The sequence below is a fragment of the Crotalus tigris genome, unplaced genomic scaffold (assembly GCF_016545835.1).
Source record: "Crotalus tigris isolate CLP2741 ecotype Arizona unplaced genomic scaffold, ASM1654583v1 scf7180000020858.209836, whole genome shotgun sequence".
Taxonomy (NCBI): Eukaryota; Metazoa; Chordata; class Lepidosauria; order Squamata; family Viperidae; genus Crotalus; species Crotalus tigris.
The window spans coordinates 160835-180960 of NW_024098219.1; the positions used below are offsets into that span (position 1 = coordinate 160835).

Sequence of the window (20126 nt, forward strand, 5' to 3'; positions counted from 1 at the left end):
AGCTCTAAAGAGGCAAAGAGGCCAAGTTCTGTTCTTCTTACCTGCCTCTCTTCCTGCCTCGGGGAAGAAAGTTGCCCACGCGTTTGTTTCTTGCTTCTCTCACCCCACAAGCAGCCCTTAATTTAAACCCCAGGATGGGAAATGCCAGGCAGCCACACTAAAAACAACTTATGCTCAAGAATTTCTAAAAGAGAATAGTAGAGTCTTGGAATTATAGTTTGTAGCTGCAACCTGAAAAGTGTAAAGCCACCTCAGAAATCAGGAAACCAGATTATAATTGTTGTTGTTGTTGTTGTTACTATTATTTTATTTTACAAATGATGGGAGGGGGCGGACGAAAAAGGAAAGCATCATCAATGCTGGCCACAACTCAGTAAGGACTCCATTACTCTTGCAATTGCTCTCCACGCGGCCATCCGACTCTGGGAACATTAACCGAGTGAGATGCCGGCAGGTCCTAATGTGCTCTTTGAGCCTGGAAGAAACAATTTTGAGCGAGTCCAAAGTGCCAGTTGGGGAAGGGGGCATCTGGATTTTCCTACAAAGGATGAGCTCATTTAAAGTGGGGCTCCAGATACTCTTGTTGACAAAAGCCATCTTTGTCTCTTTTCCCACCAGAAATGGTTTCAAAGGGCTTTTCATTTATAGCATCCTTTACTTCTGCCGCTGCTCATTTTCCATATGCAATTTCGTCTAACATCATGACTGCTGCTTTATTACATTTTAGCAATCTGTCTTATTTGTGGTTTTATGTTTATATACAGTTGATCTTCCAGTTGCTGATCTATTTTTCACCAGCCTTCCGCATAGGGGATAAAATGTAACTGTGGAAACACAACCCAACCTGCTGGTCCCACGCTGGGATTGCTAATGTTTTCCTGTTTTTCCAAGATGGCGGAGGGAGCGGGTCAGTTGTTGCCTCCTCCCAGGAAAATCATTCTGGCCTTTGTGATTCTTGGTTTCAGCCTCCAGCTAGGAAAGAAGTTTGGGACTTGGTTCAGCGTCTCCTGAGGGGAATAATGCTGCTGGACTGGAGGGACAAAAGGTGGCACCCGCTGGAGTTCATTCTTGAGGTCTGGTGCTTTTGTCTGTCCCTTCAGTTGTGGGGGGGGGGTGAGATGGCGGGAGGAGAGTTGGAAGTCCAGGATTGTCCCTTGCTTGCCACTGACATATTCTGTCCCTTGCTGCTTGCATTGTTACTTAGGAAAACTCTCTAGGTAGGAGAATTTGATAAAACAGAGGGGAAGCAGATGCTTTGGCTCACTTTTGGCATTCCAGAGTTTTTGCAAGCTTACTTTCCTTAGGGATCTTATGATGTACAGGTATGGCTCTCTGTACAGCCTCGTTAGTGAACTATGGAGTATTAGGACCACTGCCAACCTTTTATTGAGGAAAAGGCCTGGCTCTCTGGAAATGGCTGCTTTATTTTTATTGTCTCACTCTTTTAGAACATTCTCTGAAAATATTTTCACTCCAGTGTAACCTTCCTAAGAACTGGGTTTGTTTTTTGTTTGCTTACAACGCTAACCCCGCAGATTCAATCGTTTATATATTATTGCTATACAGGCCTCTCCAGAGAACGCTGCTATTGAGCAAAAGACGTCCTTCCAGACAGAGCTATTGCTTTCCATTATGCAGATTGTCTACAACCTTGGTCAAAATTACAAGGAAGCCTCCGGTTCAACAGGCGAGTATCACTTGCAGTTCAGCCACCTTTCTACCTGAGTCTACCTGAAATGCACAGAACGTACCATGAGGTCAGGTATGGCTGAACTGCAGATCCCAGCATTTTTTTTTTTTTTTTTTGTAAACAGCCATGCTAAGTGTTGGGAGTTGCAATTCAGCTGTATGTTATCTAACCTGAATCCTGACTATCCGGGGAGCCAGTAACAGCAAGACCAGCCAGTGTGCTGGAGGTCATAAATAACATAATAACTTCCTAATCAAAACATTATTTGTAGAAATGAAAGTTTCTTCACTGAAGGCGTACATTTTCCTAATTGCTTAGACTGCTTGATTGCCGAGTATAAGGACTGATAATTACCTATATTTTATTTTATTTATTTATTTGAATTAGCAATATATTTATTAGTAAATGCAGTATACTAACAATAAATATAAAATACAAGGTAATTTTTTTCTCTTTTTTTCCTTCTTAGTTTGTATTTTATATTGTTTGGGGTGGTCTCTTTTCTATTTTTTTTTAAATTGAAGATCGTTTCTGTAATATTAGAAAAATAAAAATTAAGAAGACAAGAGAAAGCCACCGCATAATATTTTGTAGAAAAAAGTACGCAGAGGTTCCATTGTTTTTGATTGCATTTTAGAAGTACATCCTTCTCTTCCGCCCTGCAGGAAGTGGTGATACCAGGAACATTTTGGAATCTGCCAGGCCTTATTTTCTCACAAATGTTTGCTATTTTACTCAGAAGCTGGTAGGCAAACTTCATGAGGGAATGTGTGTCACAGACCCGAGGAAGACCATCCTTTTCATTGCAGAGCACGTGCAATTGGTAAGAGCTTCTTCACTTCTCCCCCCCCCCCCACAAGGGCCCTTCCCAGCCATTTTTAGAGAGCAGCAGATGTAAGACGTGATGGCCGCTGTAAGCTTATTAGGGATGGTTTCCACCCCAGGGATGCTACTTCTGTGACAACAAATAATTACCCTAAATCCTCTTTATAATGGATTTAATTTTCATTGTGAGGGGATTGATAGCTTCAGTGCTCACATTTGCTCAAGCCTGTTGGATCAGGAAAGTAGTTGGATTAGAGAAAATTTTGCACAAGGCAAACGGGCGTTTAAGAATCATGATTGGACGTGCATTTCAGTGCACATTCTCACATGCCACAGATTAAAAATAACAGAAACGAGAAACATCTTCATTTGTATCTGCATGTGACTGAATGTCTGTAAAAACAAGCAAAAACAAATTCCACGAAAAGCAGAAGAATGGACAGCATTTCTCGTTCTGGAATATTTTGTTTCAAATCTGTATGCATAATTGCTTTTAAGTGTCTTAGATCAGAATTATTTTTAAATTTTTCATATTTTTAGGGACGCTTGGGTCTTATCCTTAAATTCAGAGCATTTTGAACCTCTTGACTGTTTTTTAACAGGTAACAAGAAAGCTCTTTCCCCACAAAGAATCAATTTTGAGCAACTTGTACAACTGTTTGAACCACAGCATCTTGTACTATTTATCGGACCCCTTTTCTGGGTCACAAAATCTTCTGGAAGTTCTGCACACTCTTCAGACACAATGGGACATCATCTTTGCAGCACACAATTCTAGCCTGGATTTCATCGCAAGCTTTTTGTATTGCCTGCTGCAGCTGAGATCCATGAGGTGCGGCCGGGCTTTCTTACTCTGGCAGAACTGTTAGATGCAAGAGAGCAGAAATTTAAAGAAACCTTTTTTTCAGAGACGATATGTTTCCTTTAGGGCAGTGTTTCTCAACCTTGACAATTTTAAGGCGTGTGGACTTCAACTCCCAGAATTCCACAGCCAGCATTGCTGGCTGTGGAATTCTGGGAGTTGAAGTCCATACGCCTTAAAATTGTCAAGGTTGAGAAACACTGCTTTAGGGGTATGCATTTCAAGGGTACTCATTGAATAATTCCAATGTGGTCAGTGTTGATTTGATCTTGAAGAAACTCCAGGAGTTTAATGTAGAACACGGGAACAAATGTGTCCAGTGGATGTGTCCTATGGAGTTGCAAGGACTTCCGTAATGGCCTCTTTGTTTCTAGGCATGTTTCCAAGGGAAGCTGCCCACCTTCAAAGCTCCCTCTGTTTACCTGTCATTTCAAATCTGGGGGAAGAACTTCTTTTGATGTTCCCGAACTGAGAAGGGGGATTCCAGCACCACGCATGTGGCACTATGAAGTCCCCATCGTGAGAGAGTAAACTTTCAGTAAACCTGTGATTATTCTTGGTGAATAAGTAGCGTCACCAACTTATTGTCAGATCGTAAGTGTGGCACATTCCTTGGCCCCAGTTGTCTCTTACTTTATTCTGGTTTTGATCCTTGGATAGTTTGCCATTTGCTTGCAAAGTCTTAACAGCTCTATTTAGGCTGTTTTATCGGAAGGCTGCATCCTCCTGTGGCTCAGTAGAAAATTCCAAGAGCTGAAATAAGACAGGTGGCAACGAAGGACGGCCATTTCGCTGTTAAGAAGGACCCAGATGCCGTTTCCCCTTAGATTTGGAAAGGGTTCTTCACCTCGGAAATGACGGCACCCATCCCTCACTGGTGGAACAACAGCACCGCCTCCAACTTAAAGAAGAGGATAAAGATAAAGAAAAAAATGGATCCATAAATGGAATCCATCCTAGGGACATGGAGACAGATACTTCTTTTACCTCGAAATGCTGTGTTTGGCCAGAGTAAATCCCCAAATAGCAGATATCAAAGCAATATGTCTTTTAGTTGTTGTTCTTGGTTATTAGAGTTCTTAAAAATAACCATATATTTTTAGAAGTTTTTTGAAAATAAATATATCAGGATTAAGATGTATTAAATAATCCACAGCCCAACTTCCCCCCCCCAACTCAGATAGTGGTCTTAATGAATCTGCTTGCATTTCAGCCAGAGCTATCCTGAAAGTGGTGAGGCGAAACGGATGCCAGCTTTGGGTTGCCCTGTTTCTCTGGCCCCGAGAAAAGAGGAAGAGAGAACTGATGGTGACCTTCCTGCCCTGGAGGAGGGTAAACATGACGAGATTGGTGTGGAAACGGGGTGTGTGGGGCAGGGGCTGGTCAAGAGAAGGACAGGAGAAGGCCTTTGTGTGCGTCCTGCTTTGCTCTGTACACTCTTTAAAACACGGGTGCATTTTGTAATGTAGATACAGGAACAACTAGCACCGATGATGTTCCCTAGTTTGGGTAGTGAAACGTCTGCAAGAAAACAAGCAAGCTCGGAGGGCACCCCTCAGTTACCCAAATTGTTTATAATTTACTGTATGGCAACAAAATAAGACAATGTTACACGAGATACGTGGGGAGAAATGGACCATTTATTATTTTAGTCATGTCTGCTCTGATTTCTACATACATTCTGGACAAGCAGTATCAAAATCTGGAGTGCTGCGAGTGATTTTGCTTTCGTAAGCGTCCTGGTTTCAATAAATACCAGCAAAGCTGCTGGTCAGGCTCACCTTGGCAGACCCGTGAATCTGGAAGTGATGCGTGGCCCTTTTGTTGATGTGATCCTTCCACACCAAAGCACGTTTGCATTTCATTTATTTCTAGTTCAGCAAGAGATCCAGAGGGCAGCTGAGGAAATCTGGCTCCGGCTTCTTTCTGGGAGAAGAAAAGATTTAGAGGACGCATATAAAATCTCTTTATTTAAAGAGAAAGGCGATGGAGAAGAGACAATGAAGATGGCTGACGTAGCTCCTCTGTGGGAAGAAGCCATGAGGAAGACCTGTCGGGGCTTTCTAGGTCTCTGCCCTTAAATTGCACAGAGTCTTTGACGGACGTGGCGTCACCGCAGGGCTCTTGGCCTTTGGGGGGCGGAGGGGGAGGGTTAGGGTTTGTTAGGAAGCTATTAACCCTGATAGATGTGACCAAGCAAGCGGTGGGACAGGTCCCGTTGTGATCTAAACTTCTGAATCCACCTGGAGGGCTATAACTAGTAACGACAGGTGGGCTCCGGTTATTTACAGGGCAGAGATGTCCTGAGCAGCCCATAGCTGGATGCAGTGGAGATCTTGCTAGACAGCAGAAAGCGTCTTCTAGATTGCTGTTTGGAAAAACAAGCATCAATAAGGTCAGAGGAAATGCAACTGGCGGCCTATGAGGTCAGCTCTCCTCTGGGCCTTGCCAAGCCTGGGCTCTTGGGGAATAACCTGAAGCCCCTGAGGTGCTGCTTTGCAGGGCCTGGCATCCACGGTCAGGAATAGGCGTTCCGGGGCACCTGAAGGGATACAGCATAACAATAGCATTAACTGCACGTGTTGTTCCTTTCCTCTCTGTGGTTCCAGTGTCGGACAAGAAAAACTCCCAGAGCAAAATTCTAGTCAGTGCTTCAAGCAAGATGAGCCCTTTGAACGAGACCTCGACTCCCAGCAGGAACCTAAAACAGGTGATAACACAAAACTGGCATAAACTGGCCTTTCCAAATCCCTGTGGGAACCTCAGGTGCCAAAAAAAAAAAAAAAGGTTGTAAGTAATATCTTGAGCTTCCTGACTTGAAGTCCTAGTCCTGCTCTATTTGATGACAAGCAATGGCCAAATAACCAGGGGACCTTTTTTCCCCAGCAGCGCAAAGTGCAATGAACGGTGGGTGAACAAACTCAGGGCTAGTTTTTTAGCTATTTTTGTTGGCTGAGAAAGAGATTCAGACTAAGTAACTTCCTTCCAGGTGTGATGGGAATACACGTTACTGTTCAGTGCTGACACCAACTATTTGCCTTGGGGTCTGTTTAATTATTTCTTAAAATTAATTTTGATTATTACAACTGATTACACATCAGTGAGCAAAGTAATTGATATTTCTTAATGTATCCCAAGGAACATTTTGTACAACTTGTATTTGCTGTTGAAGGTTAAAGACTGTTATTGGTTTTTCCCTAAATGTGCCCACATCATTAGTTCTTGTGGTAGGAAGGGAGGCCATCTGGAAAAGGACGAGTAGACGCATTATTCAGGCACAAGTGCATGAAATTGGGGTTCCTGCGTCTTCTGTCTTTCTTTTCTAAAAAGGAGAGGCTTGTAATTAAAGGAGAGGCTGAATTACAGGGGAACATTACTCATTTTGTGTTGCTCTTGGTGATGTCAGGAACTGACACTTCAAGATCTGATAGACGCTTCGCTGTAGTGTGACATGCCACCGAGCCTGCAACTCTCGGCTCTCTTTCTGCTGCAGGCAATTATATTTTTCTGTGCTTTTCAAGGAAATGAGTTGTACAGTGGGCTAAATGACTGATTGGAGATCTTTGGGTCTTCCAGATACACAGACAGACAGAAGTATATTCTTTACAGCTCTGGTGCATTCGGGGTGGGGTGGGGTTGTGCACCTTGGAAAGAGAAGAATTCACAGTGCTGGTGGTTTAGATTTCTGCTCCCTCCTAGATTGTTTTAACTGTTTCTCCACTCAGCCTTCTCGCTAAAGGAGGTTGGCAACCGTAAGCAAGCCAGGTACAGAGAGAAGGACAGGAGGAAGAGCTGACCAGATTTCAGAGCCTTTGTAGATCAGTCCTGGCCAAAGCGTCCTTTAGGAAATCAACCTGGCATGCTGCAAGGGGTCTTTGGGGGGGGGGGTGTTGTCATGTGCTGCTTTGCCTCCCCAAACTCAGCCCTCAGCCCCTTTGGAGACAGTCAGGAGAGGAGGCTGATGAGGGTGTCAGGGTGGACATAGGTCAGAGGCTGACCTACTAGGGCGAGGAACTTTATAGGAGCTGAGTGGTAATACAGAACCACTGCTACAAAATCCATGGCCAGGCTTATTGTCTTCTTGCATTTTTATTCAACTAAGCAAGTACCGTTGATCCTATCCTAATTGCCAGAAACATTCCCAAGTAGAGTTGGTGCCTTTTTGCCACCCGTGTCTGTGTTAGGCATCTTCTGGAATAGATCTCAGGGAACCAAGATAGATGCCTGCTTGTGATATAAAGAGGGAAGTCAGCCATAGTACCATAAGATCATGTTAAAAAAGAGATAACTCTTTATTATAATCAACATGTGGATCTTTTAATTAGAAGATTTTGAAAATATCTGACCCCAAAGAATGAACCAGTTTGAATCTGAGGCTGGGCAGATGTTGCCTCACATCTGACTTTCCAACTGGAGAGGCTGGACACAGTCTTGCCCTTGGAGAGGTTGGTCTTCTGCATCAAATTTCTGTTTCTGCTTTCAACTGGAGGGTTTCTTTTTGGCTCTGTCTCTTTCTCACCAAAACATGTGACTGTGCCCTGATCTTTATAGATCTTTATTTATTTATTTATTTATTTATGAGACTTATATACCGCTTTAAGTGCAAGCACTCTCTAAGCGGTGTACACCAGTAAGCAATGTATATATATATTTTACATTGCCCCCAACAATCTGGGTCCTCATTTTACCTACTTCGGAAGGATGGAAGGCTGAGTCAACCTTGAGCCGGTGAGATTTGAACCGCTGACCTGCTGAACACAGTCAGCTAAAGTGGCCTGCAGTACTGCACTCTAACTGCTGCGCCACCTCGGCTCTTCCCTCATGTTGGACCAAAAGCTTCCCTGAAGGGTTTCCTCTCAGAATAAATGCCTTTCCACCGACATGTCTGAATCGGAACTTCTCTCTCCCTACAGTATATGGAAATAATTTGCCACCAGGAGAAATTTTCATAAAGTTTCTTCATTCACTAGTACAACTCTCAACAACGAGCATTTTCTTACAGCTCAAGCACTTAGTTGTTCTCCCAGCTTGCAAATAGAAACATAGACTTCAAAAAGCAAAATGTCCAAATTTAAAAACAAACAGTATTATTTCCCCAAAAGGAAAAGGGGAAATAGTTGTTTTTATAATCCAAGCAGAGGTTCTTGTACATGTAGCTAATCATTTTTTGGTGAATTCCAAAGACATCACAACTTTTAACCCTTTCTTCTGCAAAGATGTTTTTAATATTTAAGTCAATCCCTTTGCTTTTTAACACAATGGCTGTAATTAGGGAAAGGCTGTCTGAATGTCATACTCAGGCAAGCTCCCTTTGCCCACCCAGATAAATGAAAGGAAGTTGAGGCAGCGCAACCCATATTCACCTCTACCTGCAACTCATTTATTCTGTTTGGCTTGGCCAAAATATGATGTCCGTGTCCCCTTGTGTACTTTGTTTCAAAGGAAGCATATAATGTTACTGCGATATATGCAGGGCCCTCCAAGACATGTTTGCTAGAAGTCAATTGTTCTGAGCTCACCAGAACGTCCAGTGGCTGTGCTAGCAGGTCACCAGTCCGGATGTGAGTTTTGCCTGCAATCCTTTTCACAGCTGGGGTTTCATCAGCCTGTGAAGTGCACAATGTCAGGGTCTCTTCAAGTCTCTTATCATAATGCCATGTATATTATTTCGATTTCAAGAGACCAAACAAGCAAATTTATAATTAATTATATTTCTGCTAATCATTTGTGTAACATCTTTATCTTCATAATAGAAAGATAACATCACTGATTATCTAATTAAATTCATTAAGCATCTACCGACAGTGCTCTGTGAAGCTGACATTATGTTCCACTGTCAACAAATGCTTTGATTTCTTAGGAAGTAATTAAAATGTAAATTAGCATGCCATTAAATACACAGGGGGACTTTTGAATCTGATATTCATTTCAGAACTGCTCATGGCAACCCTTTTTTTTCTTTCAGTGCAACCAGAGAATTTGCTTTTAATGATGTATATTAACTTTTTCCCCACTGCAGCATGAATGTCTTTTTTTTGATATCTAGTTCACAGCTAGACTAGAAATGACATTTCTTTAAAACTGCTGATTTGCTGGTAAATCTGGGTGATTTCTGTCGATGCAGGAAGAGCTTTTCTGTCTGCATGGCCAAAACTGAGATCAGATCATAGAGTACCACTAATAACACTAGGGATATTATTGTATTTTCGTTTCTTCATCAAGAGGAGAAAATTTGTTCCTTCTGCTGCAAATCTTGGAAGCCAGAGTACTATACCGGTTGCTTTATTACATCCTGGCACGGATCTTGAAGGCCATGGGTGCTCCATCCAGAAAAGAGCGGGCAGCTGCTTGTCTGGAATAGCAGAGGGTCTCCTACTTGAGCAGGACTAGAAGGTCTCCCAAGTCCCTTCCAACTCTGTTACCCGGTTATTCTTTTTCTTTCTTCCTTTCTTCCTTTTTTCATTCTCTACCTTTAATTTTCTTTATCCCCCCCTTCTTTGATCTCTTTTCTTTTCTATCTGTGCCATCACTCTTTTGGAAGTGCACACATGCACACATACACACACACAAACACACCCTGTTTTTAAATGTCTGGTTTTCCCAGTTTATCAAGGGGACCTTAAAAAGGTTGGTCCATGACAGAAAAGACTGCGAGATTCTCACTTAAAGACTTCCTAGCACAATTTTAAAACTCATTTAAGATTTACTCATCAAATGTGAAGCACAAATGTTTTGTTACAGACATCAGTTTATTAATAATTTTTGTTTTAAATCAGGATTTTACATCATATTTAGAAAAATGCAGGAGAACTGGCCAAGAACTCTATGCAGCTTTGTGCAAGGATCACGTTGAGGTAAGGATCTATAAAGTCTTGTTTTTCCCTGGCAGGAAAAACAAAATAGGGTTGGATGCCTCCAGGGAAGGAGAGGGGATGGTTCTATTGATTGATTGGCTGATTGATTACATTGATCACATACTGCAACCATCAGGAGACTCTGAGAAGTTTACATTAGTAAAAATGGAGAAAGAAAGAAAATAGTAAGATTGAGAAACGAACCATAGTTCTAAAATCATGATGTCCATCCAGTGGAGTTGTTATGCGTCAAATTCCCTTGAATCCTTATTCTCTTTCTGTTTTTTTTTTTTTAAGTAAACATTATCCAAGCAGGGGGTTTCTCTTTATTTTGAGTGTCTTTGTTTCACTTTCACTTTCTTAACTCATGTTTACTCCTTTGGGACTCATGTTTACTCCTTTGGGGATGAAGCAGAACCTTTTGCTGTGCATATTGCCTCCTAACAGCAGATCCTTCTGTTCAAGGTTTCGGCCAATCACTGATCCGGTGATCTATTCCAGATTCATTTGTGCTTCTTTGGCTTTCTTCCCATTCAGATCCCTCTCTGTTACAAAATACCATTTTAATTTTATTTTCCTGCAAAGCTTTGGGGCCCCAAATGTATTAATATCTGCATTTACTTCTCCGTGACGCTCGTATATCAGTGATATAGTAGTAGTCACTACCTGAATTCATTTCTAGCAGGAGATTTGATATTTATCTGCTTAAAATATAGTGAATTGATGGGAGTTATTGCTCTGAAAGCAATTACAGGAAAAAATACTTCATCACTGCTCACTGAGTGAGCTAAGAGGATTTGACTCACAAGATGTCCCATTCTGCCTATGTGACATTTTAGAGCAAAGTACTAAATGCAGCCCTCTTTACTACCTTCAATTTATTTCATTTTGATTGCATTTAAATTAAATCAAGGGTAGTTTATGAGTCCTGATAATCCTTCAAAAGCCCTGTGCCTCCCTTGGTCCCAAAGAAATGATCAGTTCTCGCATAAAGAACTCCACAATAGGTGGAGCTCTGGGGATAGAGCGAGTGTGCAAGTCCCTCCTCAGCTACCGGGGAGAGTTTCGTCTCATCCCAACCTGCCTTCTGTGGAGCATAAGTGGAGGAGGAGGGATACCAGGGCACCACCTGGAGCTTCTGCAGGTAACTGAGTTATTATTATTATTATTATTATTATTCTGCTTTCCTTTTCAAGGCACAGATGCAGCAGCTGGGTAAGAGTAGGAGCAGAGAAGAAGACTTTGCTCTTAGGGATTCTCTCTTTCCTGCAGAGATTGCTGTGCATGCACTCTAAGTCTGCCAAAGCCTGGACTGAGCTTGAAGATCGACTTTTTAGGAAGGGGGGCCCGTGGGGCTCTGCAGTAGCTTCTCCAGTTGCAAGGTGGGTCCTGGATGCCTACGAAGGTCCTGCTCGGATGAGGAAGAGGATCCAGTTCAAAGTCGCCCACGATCCAGCGGAACCACTGCAAGACAAGGTAACCTGCTTTCAGGGCAGGAGACGAGAAAACAGGCTCCAGTCCCCTCTTGCCCAGGGTTGTCTCATCAACCGAGACTTCCCCGAATGACGGATCGCTGAATTACATTAATTGCAGTTGAAAACTTAAAAAAAATTAAATTCTGCCTTACTGTGCCCCTGGTGCCAGCCAGGAAAGGAAAAGAAGAAAAAAAAGAGGCTGCTTTGTGTTATAAAAGAGGCACGCTCAAAGTCTGCAGTTTAGCCCTCTGAGCTGGCAGGCTGGGAGGTTTGCTAGCTGTTGATAAGGCTGAAGAGGTTATTTCAGTTCCTGGCTTGCCATGCAAAGTCCTAGGGTGACACTGGGGGATTTCAGGCCACAAAACCAGAAAACGGGCCAGTGAAGCCGAGCTTGCGATGCAGAGCGATTACGAGCAAGAAAAGAGTGGGAAACAGGATTCCCTCCCGCCGCCGGCTGAGGTGGCGTGGCAGGTGACTCTTAGATAACTGCATGAAGGAAATAAGCTGATGGGCTGGTACAGTGGTTAGAGTGAAGGATTGCAGGCAAACTCTGCCCATAGCCAGGAATTCGATCCTGACCAGCTCAATAGCCGTAGCCATAGCACTTAGATTTATATACAGCCCTCTCCAGCCTGTTGCCCCCCCTCAACAACCTGGGTCCTCATTTTACCCATCTCGGAAGGATGGAAGGCTGAGTCAACCTTGGGCTGGTGAGAATCGAACTGCCAAACTGCTGGCAGACGGCAGTCAGCAGAAGGAGCCTGCAGTCCTGCATTCTAACCACTGCGCCACCACAGTCGATTCAGCCTTCCATCCATTTACCAGCTGGGTAAATGAGGAGCCAGATTGTTGGAGGGGGGAGGGGCAATAGACTGACTCTGTAAGCGGCTTAGAGAGAGGGCTGCAGAAAGGGCTGTGAAAGCGGTGCATAAGTCTACAGTAAGCTGTTGCTTCTGGTTCTAGGCGCCTCCAGGAGTCAGTCCCTGTGCAGAAGCGGCCTGGCTCCGTCTTCAGGGCCTTCCCTGCAGCTCAAACCTTTCCTCTTTCCAGGCTCCCCAGACACGGAAGGCGGCCTCCCCTCCAGCTCTTGTGGCAGATCAAGGTAATCTTCCCAGCTGAGGTGCCGTGATGGCACAGAACATGCCGGCCTGACTGCAGGGACCACACAGAGGCCTGGCAGCCTTTGCTAAAGCCAATATTTCCAACCCTAACCCTTCCCGCCGCCTGCTGACGTGCTTTGTAAGAGCAGGCAGCACACGCTTTTTTTAAAAAAAAATCATATCGCGTTCCTAAGCTACAGTATGTGATAAAAGCAAAGATTAGATTTTCAGTTAAAGAACAGAGCGTCTCATAGAAGGATCTTCTTGTTCCACAGTGCTATGGAAAGCTATTAAGGTGCTGCACAGTTTCTGCCTTTTATTTTAACGCAGGTGAACGACCAGCCCTGAGCAGAGAAGCAGAAGCAGGTCGGGATCAGCTGACATTTTTTCCTGCCCTGCATGAACATCTCCATTCGGAGGAGTTCATGGAAGTCTGTGTGGAAAGGAAAATCATCCTCCAGGAATTAGTACAAGATGAAAAGGTACAATCACAGCAAGTCTGGAGCACGTGGGAAGGGCTGACCGGTGCTCTCCCCAAATTTCAGCCGCTTCCACGTTCTTCCTCTCCTGTTGCGAAATGAATGGGCAAGGCCAAAGGGGGGGGAGGCGCCCCCCTTTCCAATCAGGAGGCAAACTCTTCATCAGAAAAGCAGGGCTATTTTCACCCACTCACTACGGCCCCTTTTTGAAGCTTTTTATGGTTAGGATTAATTAATTTCTCAAGTGACTAACAATTATTTTAGTATGAATAAGTCTACATTACGGATGGAAGGGCATTTAGAAGCAAGTGTTGCTCAGTCAATGATTCTTAATTTTTTATTTGTAAAATATTAACAGGGCAGAAAAAGTTAGCAGGGCCACGCAGTTTACATGCATTGCCATCTTCCCTGTTTAAGATTACCTGCCGGCTGTCTGTGGTGATAGTTGACGGACACGTAGCGTTGGAAGGGGCGGTTCTCTTTGGCCGGGACCATTTCTACCTCTGCAAGCATTTTACTCTGTCCCACCTGGGGGATGTTTATTGCACGCGCCACTGCTTGTCCTGGTGAGTGGTTCCCTACCTGAGCGGCACCTGGGGTTAAACGGGCTATTGCTGGTCAAAACATGCCCTGTCTCTCACCTTGCTACCATGTTTCCCGGAGAGATGGCTTTACATCCAGAGAGGGAAAGGAGATGCTGCCCTCCATCCAGACCCCCCCCCCGCGGGTCTCAGACTCCATGGTCCCAAAGGGTTCGGGCTGGCTGAGGCTTTGGAAAAAGGGCTCCTCTTTAGGGGAGCAAAGAAGGTGCTGAGGAAAGAAGCCAAATGGCTTCCTGTTTATAGGGCAGGAGCTGGTCTTATTTTCTGACTCAGATTGACGGGCCTGGAACAAGTTGTCATCTGCAGGTTTTAGGGCAAGGCAGAAGAGGACAACCGCCTTGCTTGCCACTAGCAGAGTCCAATGAATGATGCAATGGTTGTTTAATGCACACTTCCTATGTTTGTTTCTAGCATCAGTGAGCCATTCCTTTACAACTTGTGCCGCTCAACGGAGGCCATGGCTGTGGAGCCCACGTGTTCCTGCCATTCCTACGGTGACATTCGGGAGATCCGGCCAATGCGTTTCCTTCTGCAGGTAAGAACCAGCTGGCTGTGCACCTAGACTTTCCTTTGAGGAGAGGACACCTAAGGAAGACAAACAAAGTCTTGGATAGATACTCAGTAGGTTAGAGTGAAAGAAATCATCAACTATTATATAAATGCACAAACTGTTAAATGCTTCATTGGATGGCAGAAAAAGCCAGGATGATTCTGAAAATATTTGAATGAATTCCATATCTACATTTGACTTGAATGTGCTCTAAATCCTCAACTTGATCAGGGACAGAGCAAGAATAATAGCAACAATAAACCAGTGAAGTTAACCAAGTATAATTTTTTTAGAAAAAAAACTGCCTGGGTTTTGCCAGGTTAAATGAAGTGGTTTCTGATTTTGACATTTCTTCCAAGCCTGAGTCTTCCTGTCAGTGGGATGCTTTAAGCAATCGCAGAACTGGAATTGCATAGATGAGCAAGCTGAACAAAAACAATTGTTCTTCCAGCAGAGCTCTTGGAAACCTCATAAGGTTTTCAGCTTCAGGACAATTGACCGACTGCACGAGCGGCTGTGCTGTGGACCCGGAGCAGGGTTCTGGGTTGGGAGTTCTGAACCTTTCGGCGGGTCCTGCCAGAGGCCATGCTCCAAAAAAACAGCGGCTAAGTCCGGGAAACAATTCTCTAAGTCATTCATATATATACTCTCTAGCTGTATCCTTAAACGTAAAGTTCAGTAGTAGTTTTTGAAGATGCCTGGAGGACAAGCTTTCTGTAGCTGTCTGATCTGCATCCCTGACAATGAATTCTAGGGATAGCAGCATGGAGTTCCCAAGGTCCCTGGATCTAGTCCGGTTGGCTAGCCGATTGCAGCTGAAATCGCCTAGAGAAAGAAGCATTTTTCCCTTTCCCTTGCCAGCAGACCACGCCCCATTTGGTTTGTCTTCACAGGAGGTCGCCCTGGAGATCTTCTTAAACAACGGCTATTCCATGTTCCTTGTATTCCACAACAGCGACAGGAAGAAGGTCTTGACAAGGTACCTTTTGAGCAGCTGTGAAGAAGCTTTGCTTTCTGCCTGGTCCCACAGGGTTTTCTTCAAGAGTTCATTAGAAATCTTACTTTTCCACATACAGTATGCCTAGCTATTTGCGCTGTTTGAGAAACATTTGTTCTGTGCAACAGACCATACGTTACGTGTTGCCGTGTCACCAGCATTTGCACGTTTTCGCATCATTATCAAACATTCTACAGAGGCCCACAGAGTCATCTATTTGTTCCAATTATATGAATGTAACAGGTAGATTTCCAAGACCTTCTTTGTAAACCTGTGTTTCTCTTGTATCTGCAGAATATTAAAACAGACAATCGCTAAGCCCAAACACATTCTGGCCTTAGTCAAGTGGGAATGAGAGTGACAACTTGGCTTCCTGCCTTTGGCAGGCAAAATCGGGGCACGCTGGATGAATTGTTCTTTCTGACCCTGTTAGAGCGATGATAGAACAACCATGAGAAAACCATACGAAAAATCAAGTGGACCTAAGAAATAACTAACTCTTGAAGAAAAGAGCAAAATATAACTATAACTATAACTATATCTATCTATCTATCTATCTATCTATCTATCTATCTATCTATCTATCTATCTATCTATCTATCTATCTTCCCCTCCGTGCATCCCTGGGCAAGCGAGAGAGGTGCCTGTTGGGAGAGCTGAGGATGCTGGCAATTGCTCGGTTCCAAAGTCTCTCCTGGTCACATGACCCAGAGAGGACCCTAGGCAGCTTTGGAGAGTCTCCCAGGCAAGCAGCCCCAGGGAGGCCCCCGGGTGCCCCATAAAAAGCATGAGAGGTAGACAACTCCCGGATGCGGCGGATGAAGGAGGACCCCTTCTGCAGGCTTTCCCCGTCTTGTTTGCTTTTGCGCAGGTGTGGCTGCATATTTGTGTGCTCTTTTTAGAAATAGGATCCCCAAACAAAGTCGTTCCAATCCTGTCGGTGGGTGGTAATTGCTGTATGTCCATCATAAATATGCAAGAATTTTCAGAATGAATTGTCTAAGGCTCTCACCTTCCAGAGGAATAACGCTACTTTTCCCCCTCAGATTTTGTTCAATGAAATCAAAAGGCACCACAGATGAGTCTACTCATAAAAGGTATATTTGCATATCCTAATATAGGACCAATTAAATGTTGTAGTTTTTTGTATTAGCCCTTTCCTGACATTTGCCTTAGAAACACTGAATTTCAGCTTTGGGGGACAGATGGTTCTTTCTCTAGCAATCATTTTTACTGCAGCTGTTAAGTGAGTCACATGATCATTAAGTGAATCTGGCTTCCCCAATTGACTTTGCTTGTTGGAAGCCAGCTGAAAGGTCACAAGTTGTGATCAGGTGACTGCAAGACACAACCGTTGTAAATGTGAGCCAGTTGCCACCTGCCTGAATTGTGATCACGGGGCGCCGGGGATGGGGTGGAGGTAGAGCAACAGTTATAACTTTGAGGACAGGAAAGTCATTTTTTCCCAGGCTGCTGTAACTCTAAATCATTTTTAAATAAACAGTCGTAAGTTGAGGACTACCTGTACACATTCAGGTATAAAGTAAATGGATTTGCATTCTCAGAGGCTAGCATGACGTCAGAGTTCAGATCTTGTTCTTCCACGCTCGTTTACTATTTGGACATATTAACATAACACTTAAATAACAAATGAAGGGATTTCCAGTTAACGGAGGAACAGAATGAGCACGGAGCACATGAAAGTGTTTAAAGAAAGAAGCAAAGCATATTTCTTTCCAAACAAAGAAGATTTCTGCCGTATTGACCTTTAGAGGCTCGTATAGCAGTCCTGCAGAAGACAGAGAACATTAACAGTTTCTGTTGGAGCTGATTACATTTCTCCTTTTTTATTTTTATTTTTTTAGTAAATGCTAAACACAGTATTACAGTAACAGAAATATATGGGTATTCCAAGAAGAAAGTTCAATGAACAGAATTACCACATTTACAGTTTTGTTCATTTCTTAAATCAGCCTTTGATGGACGCAGATACGTCAGGATCATTTACTACATCCCTCTTCTAAATCCTGTAACGCCAGGCATCATTTGCGCTTCAGGCTCTGCCTTAATTTCAGCTATTTTGTGTGCCTCTGACCGGGAAGCCTCTGGATTTAGCTCTCAAGAACAGCTGATTCATGCTGTTTTGTTTTATTCTTAGAAACCTGGGCTTTCGTAGATGTCTCTAGAAACATTTTTTGGATTCAAAGTGTATGGTTCACTTCAGGGTTTTTTCCCCTTCCTTTCCCTTCCCTTCATCTAATCTCATCTAATCTATCAGGTACATAGTCTGCATTTGCTTTCCAACTCAAAACACTTAAACAGAACATAGAAAGTAGGATGCATGTTAAGAAGTAGAAGCATTGTATTAATACTGAAGCCATTTCCCAGGCAAACGTCAGAGGCTTGGAGGACGTAGGGGAGGAAAAGCCTTGGAGAAGCTCAGGAAAAGACCTGGCTGGAGAGGTGGGCTTCTGAAGAGGTGGGCTTCCTGCCAATCTTAACAACTAGCTAGGTTTAAAACTGGAGACCCTAACTAAGCCATTTAGGACTTTCAGGGCTAGTATCTTAAATTAACAGTACAGAGATAATGTGATCCCTGTATTTGCACTAGTTAGCAGACAAATTTGCAAAATTATTGGCTGTAGATTTAATTTATGTTTGCCTCTTAAAATGGTTTTGGGAAACTATATGTTCATCATAGCACAGAGGTTCATTGCTCCTTGAATGACTTATGATAATTACATTCCAATTTTTGCCCTAGGCCCAACATTTTCTTTTGGCCCAGAAACCTCATGTCGAAAGCAGCATCCCTGGTGTGTGAGGAAGGAGTGCCTCATGTGTTTTGGAACTCCTTGGCTGCTCCTTTGAGAGGAAATTCTGTAGGGAAGCAGCTTGGTTTTTATAGAAGACGGTCAAATGTCCTGCATAAATGTGACTCGGGATCATGCATGTCCATATCGATAATCCATGATGTTCTTTTGACTAGTTCTCATATGCACACGAGATAGCACACAAGGACTAAATGCTAGACATCCGAGTGCTGGCACATGGTCGCTTTCAGATAAGAGTTTTGTGGGTACACAATAAACGCTAGGTCTGTGTGAAATGGCTCAACAGAAGCAGAGATTAGGGATGACCTGGATGGAAATATGCTAGAGCCGAGGCAAAAGGGGCTGAAACTTTTTCAAGTCCCGAACATCATGACAACACTTGGAAGCAGCTCCCACAAAGACATGTCGTGAATTCATTGAACTGCAAGGAGGAGAAAAACAGCACAACCAGGTTTTCCACATTCTGTTATTATGGCCAACCTCCAAATGTAGTTTTAGCCTTCTTGTGGAGTTGTTTTCCTGGTCTGGTGTACCTAGGGGGACTGACAATAGGGGCCGCCCAGTATGTGATAGTGGCAGCGTAATCCAAAGACCCTCACAACTGGTAACATAACAAATGTGCAACGTATCTCCATAGCCTGAGTTGCAGAGTCCCCTTCTGCATGCACAGCAAAGTCTTGTGACTCCGGATTGCAAATGATCGAGGCATCCCTTATCCATCTTCATAACCTGAATGCCGTCTGTGGCCCCAGGCTGTAAACCTCTTTTCTTCTGCTTGCAATGATGCATCCTTTGAATTTTCTGAAGGCTTTGTGTCCTGGCCAACGTTGTGTTTAAACGCTAGAGAAGCAACTCATTTTGAAATTCTCAGTGTACTAATTCATCTGACACTCTGAGATACAGAGAAACTGCAAAACTCCATTATGGGTTGAGCTGAGGCATAAAATAGGACAATTTAAAATAGTAATTTCCGTATGCAATTACCAAGGTTGCCAGCATTAACTCTTACAAGCGAGGCAAGAAAAGGAATAGGTCCACACCCAGGAAATTTCAACAATTGATATGGTGTTAAAGGTTCACAATCAAAGGGCTACCAAAATACTGTAAAATTCAAAATGCAGTTAGAGATTTTTTCTTAGGCCAAATATCTAAAGAATTTTGAAAGGAGCGACTTCCGGTGGATTTTGCGTGCGTGATGGCGGCTACTTTGTAGCCGTCCTCCTGGGTAAGTGTAAGAACCGCTATGAACAGCAGACACCAGCTGTTCAGCGGTTCAAAATCCCCCTCCCGGGCAAAGGGGGGGGGTAGAGAGTGTCTGAATAGTGGTAGAGCCTCTTTCGCACCCCCCAAGTTTTTTTTTTTGGGGGGGTGAAAGGAGTGCTCCCACGGAGTTCAGACTTGTCTCCGCTTCCCAGCTGTTTTTGTCCTCAGGGACAAAACGAGCCGCTGCAAACACCTCCGTGCTTAAAGAGAACTGGTGAGTTTTTTTTTTTAAATGGACAGAGCTGAGTAGAGGATTTAGTTTTTGCTTTCTTTGACTTATTTGGATTTTAAGTTTTAAGATTTGTTTCTATTTTTATTCTCTCTTTTTATTTTTTTTCTTTGTTGAAAGGGAAAGTAAAATGGCGATCGGCAAACTCCTCGGTGTTTTTTTTTTCTGGAAGTTAGAATGCTGACCGGCAGGCTTTTTGGTGTTTTTCTTTCTTTCCTTTCCCTTTCTCTTTTTATTTCCTTATGATTGGAATGGTTGTTTTTGGTATCTCTAAGTATTTTTTTTGGAACGGACTTTTTTTATTTAATTATTATTTTTTTTTTCTTCTCCCTTTTTTTTTCCTTTGAACTCCCTTTTTTTTTATTGTAA

The 20126-nt window shown here is 43.4% G+C and overlaps 1 protein-coding gene across 4 annotated transcripts in view; it reads left to right on the forward strand.

The window, feature by feature from the left end:
* Window positions 1-20126, forward strand: part of LOC120319585 (WD repeat- and FYVE domain-containing protein 4-like) — a 91079-nt gene that overhangs the window by 48298 nt on the left and 22655 nt on the right. For 3 of the 4 annotated variants that reach the window (XM_039368598.1, XM_039368596.1, XM_039368599.1), the window contains exons 33-47: window positions 966-1073; window positions 1567-1687; window positions 2356-2513; window positions 3118-3347; window positions 4591-4709; window positions 5253-5444; window positions 5987-6087; window positions 10154-10231; window positions 11504-11707; window positions 12757-12808; window positions 13137-13288; window positions 13703-13851; window positions 14299-14422; window positions 15331-15416; window positions 16481-16531. In XM_039368598.1, coding sequence (XP_039224532.1) covers window positions 966-1073; window positions 1567-1687; window positions 2356-2513; window positions 3118-3347; window positions 4591-4709; window positions 5253-5444; window positions 5987-6087; window positions 10154-10231; window positions 11504-11707; window positions 12757-12808; window positions 13137-13288; window positions 13703-13851; window positions 14299-14422; window positions 15331-15416; window positions 16481-16531 — 1925 coding nt within the window. The other variant, XM_039368600.1, reaches the window with a different exon arrangement.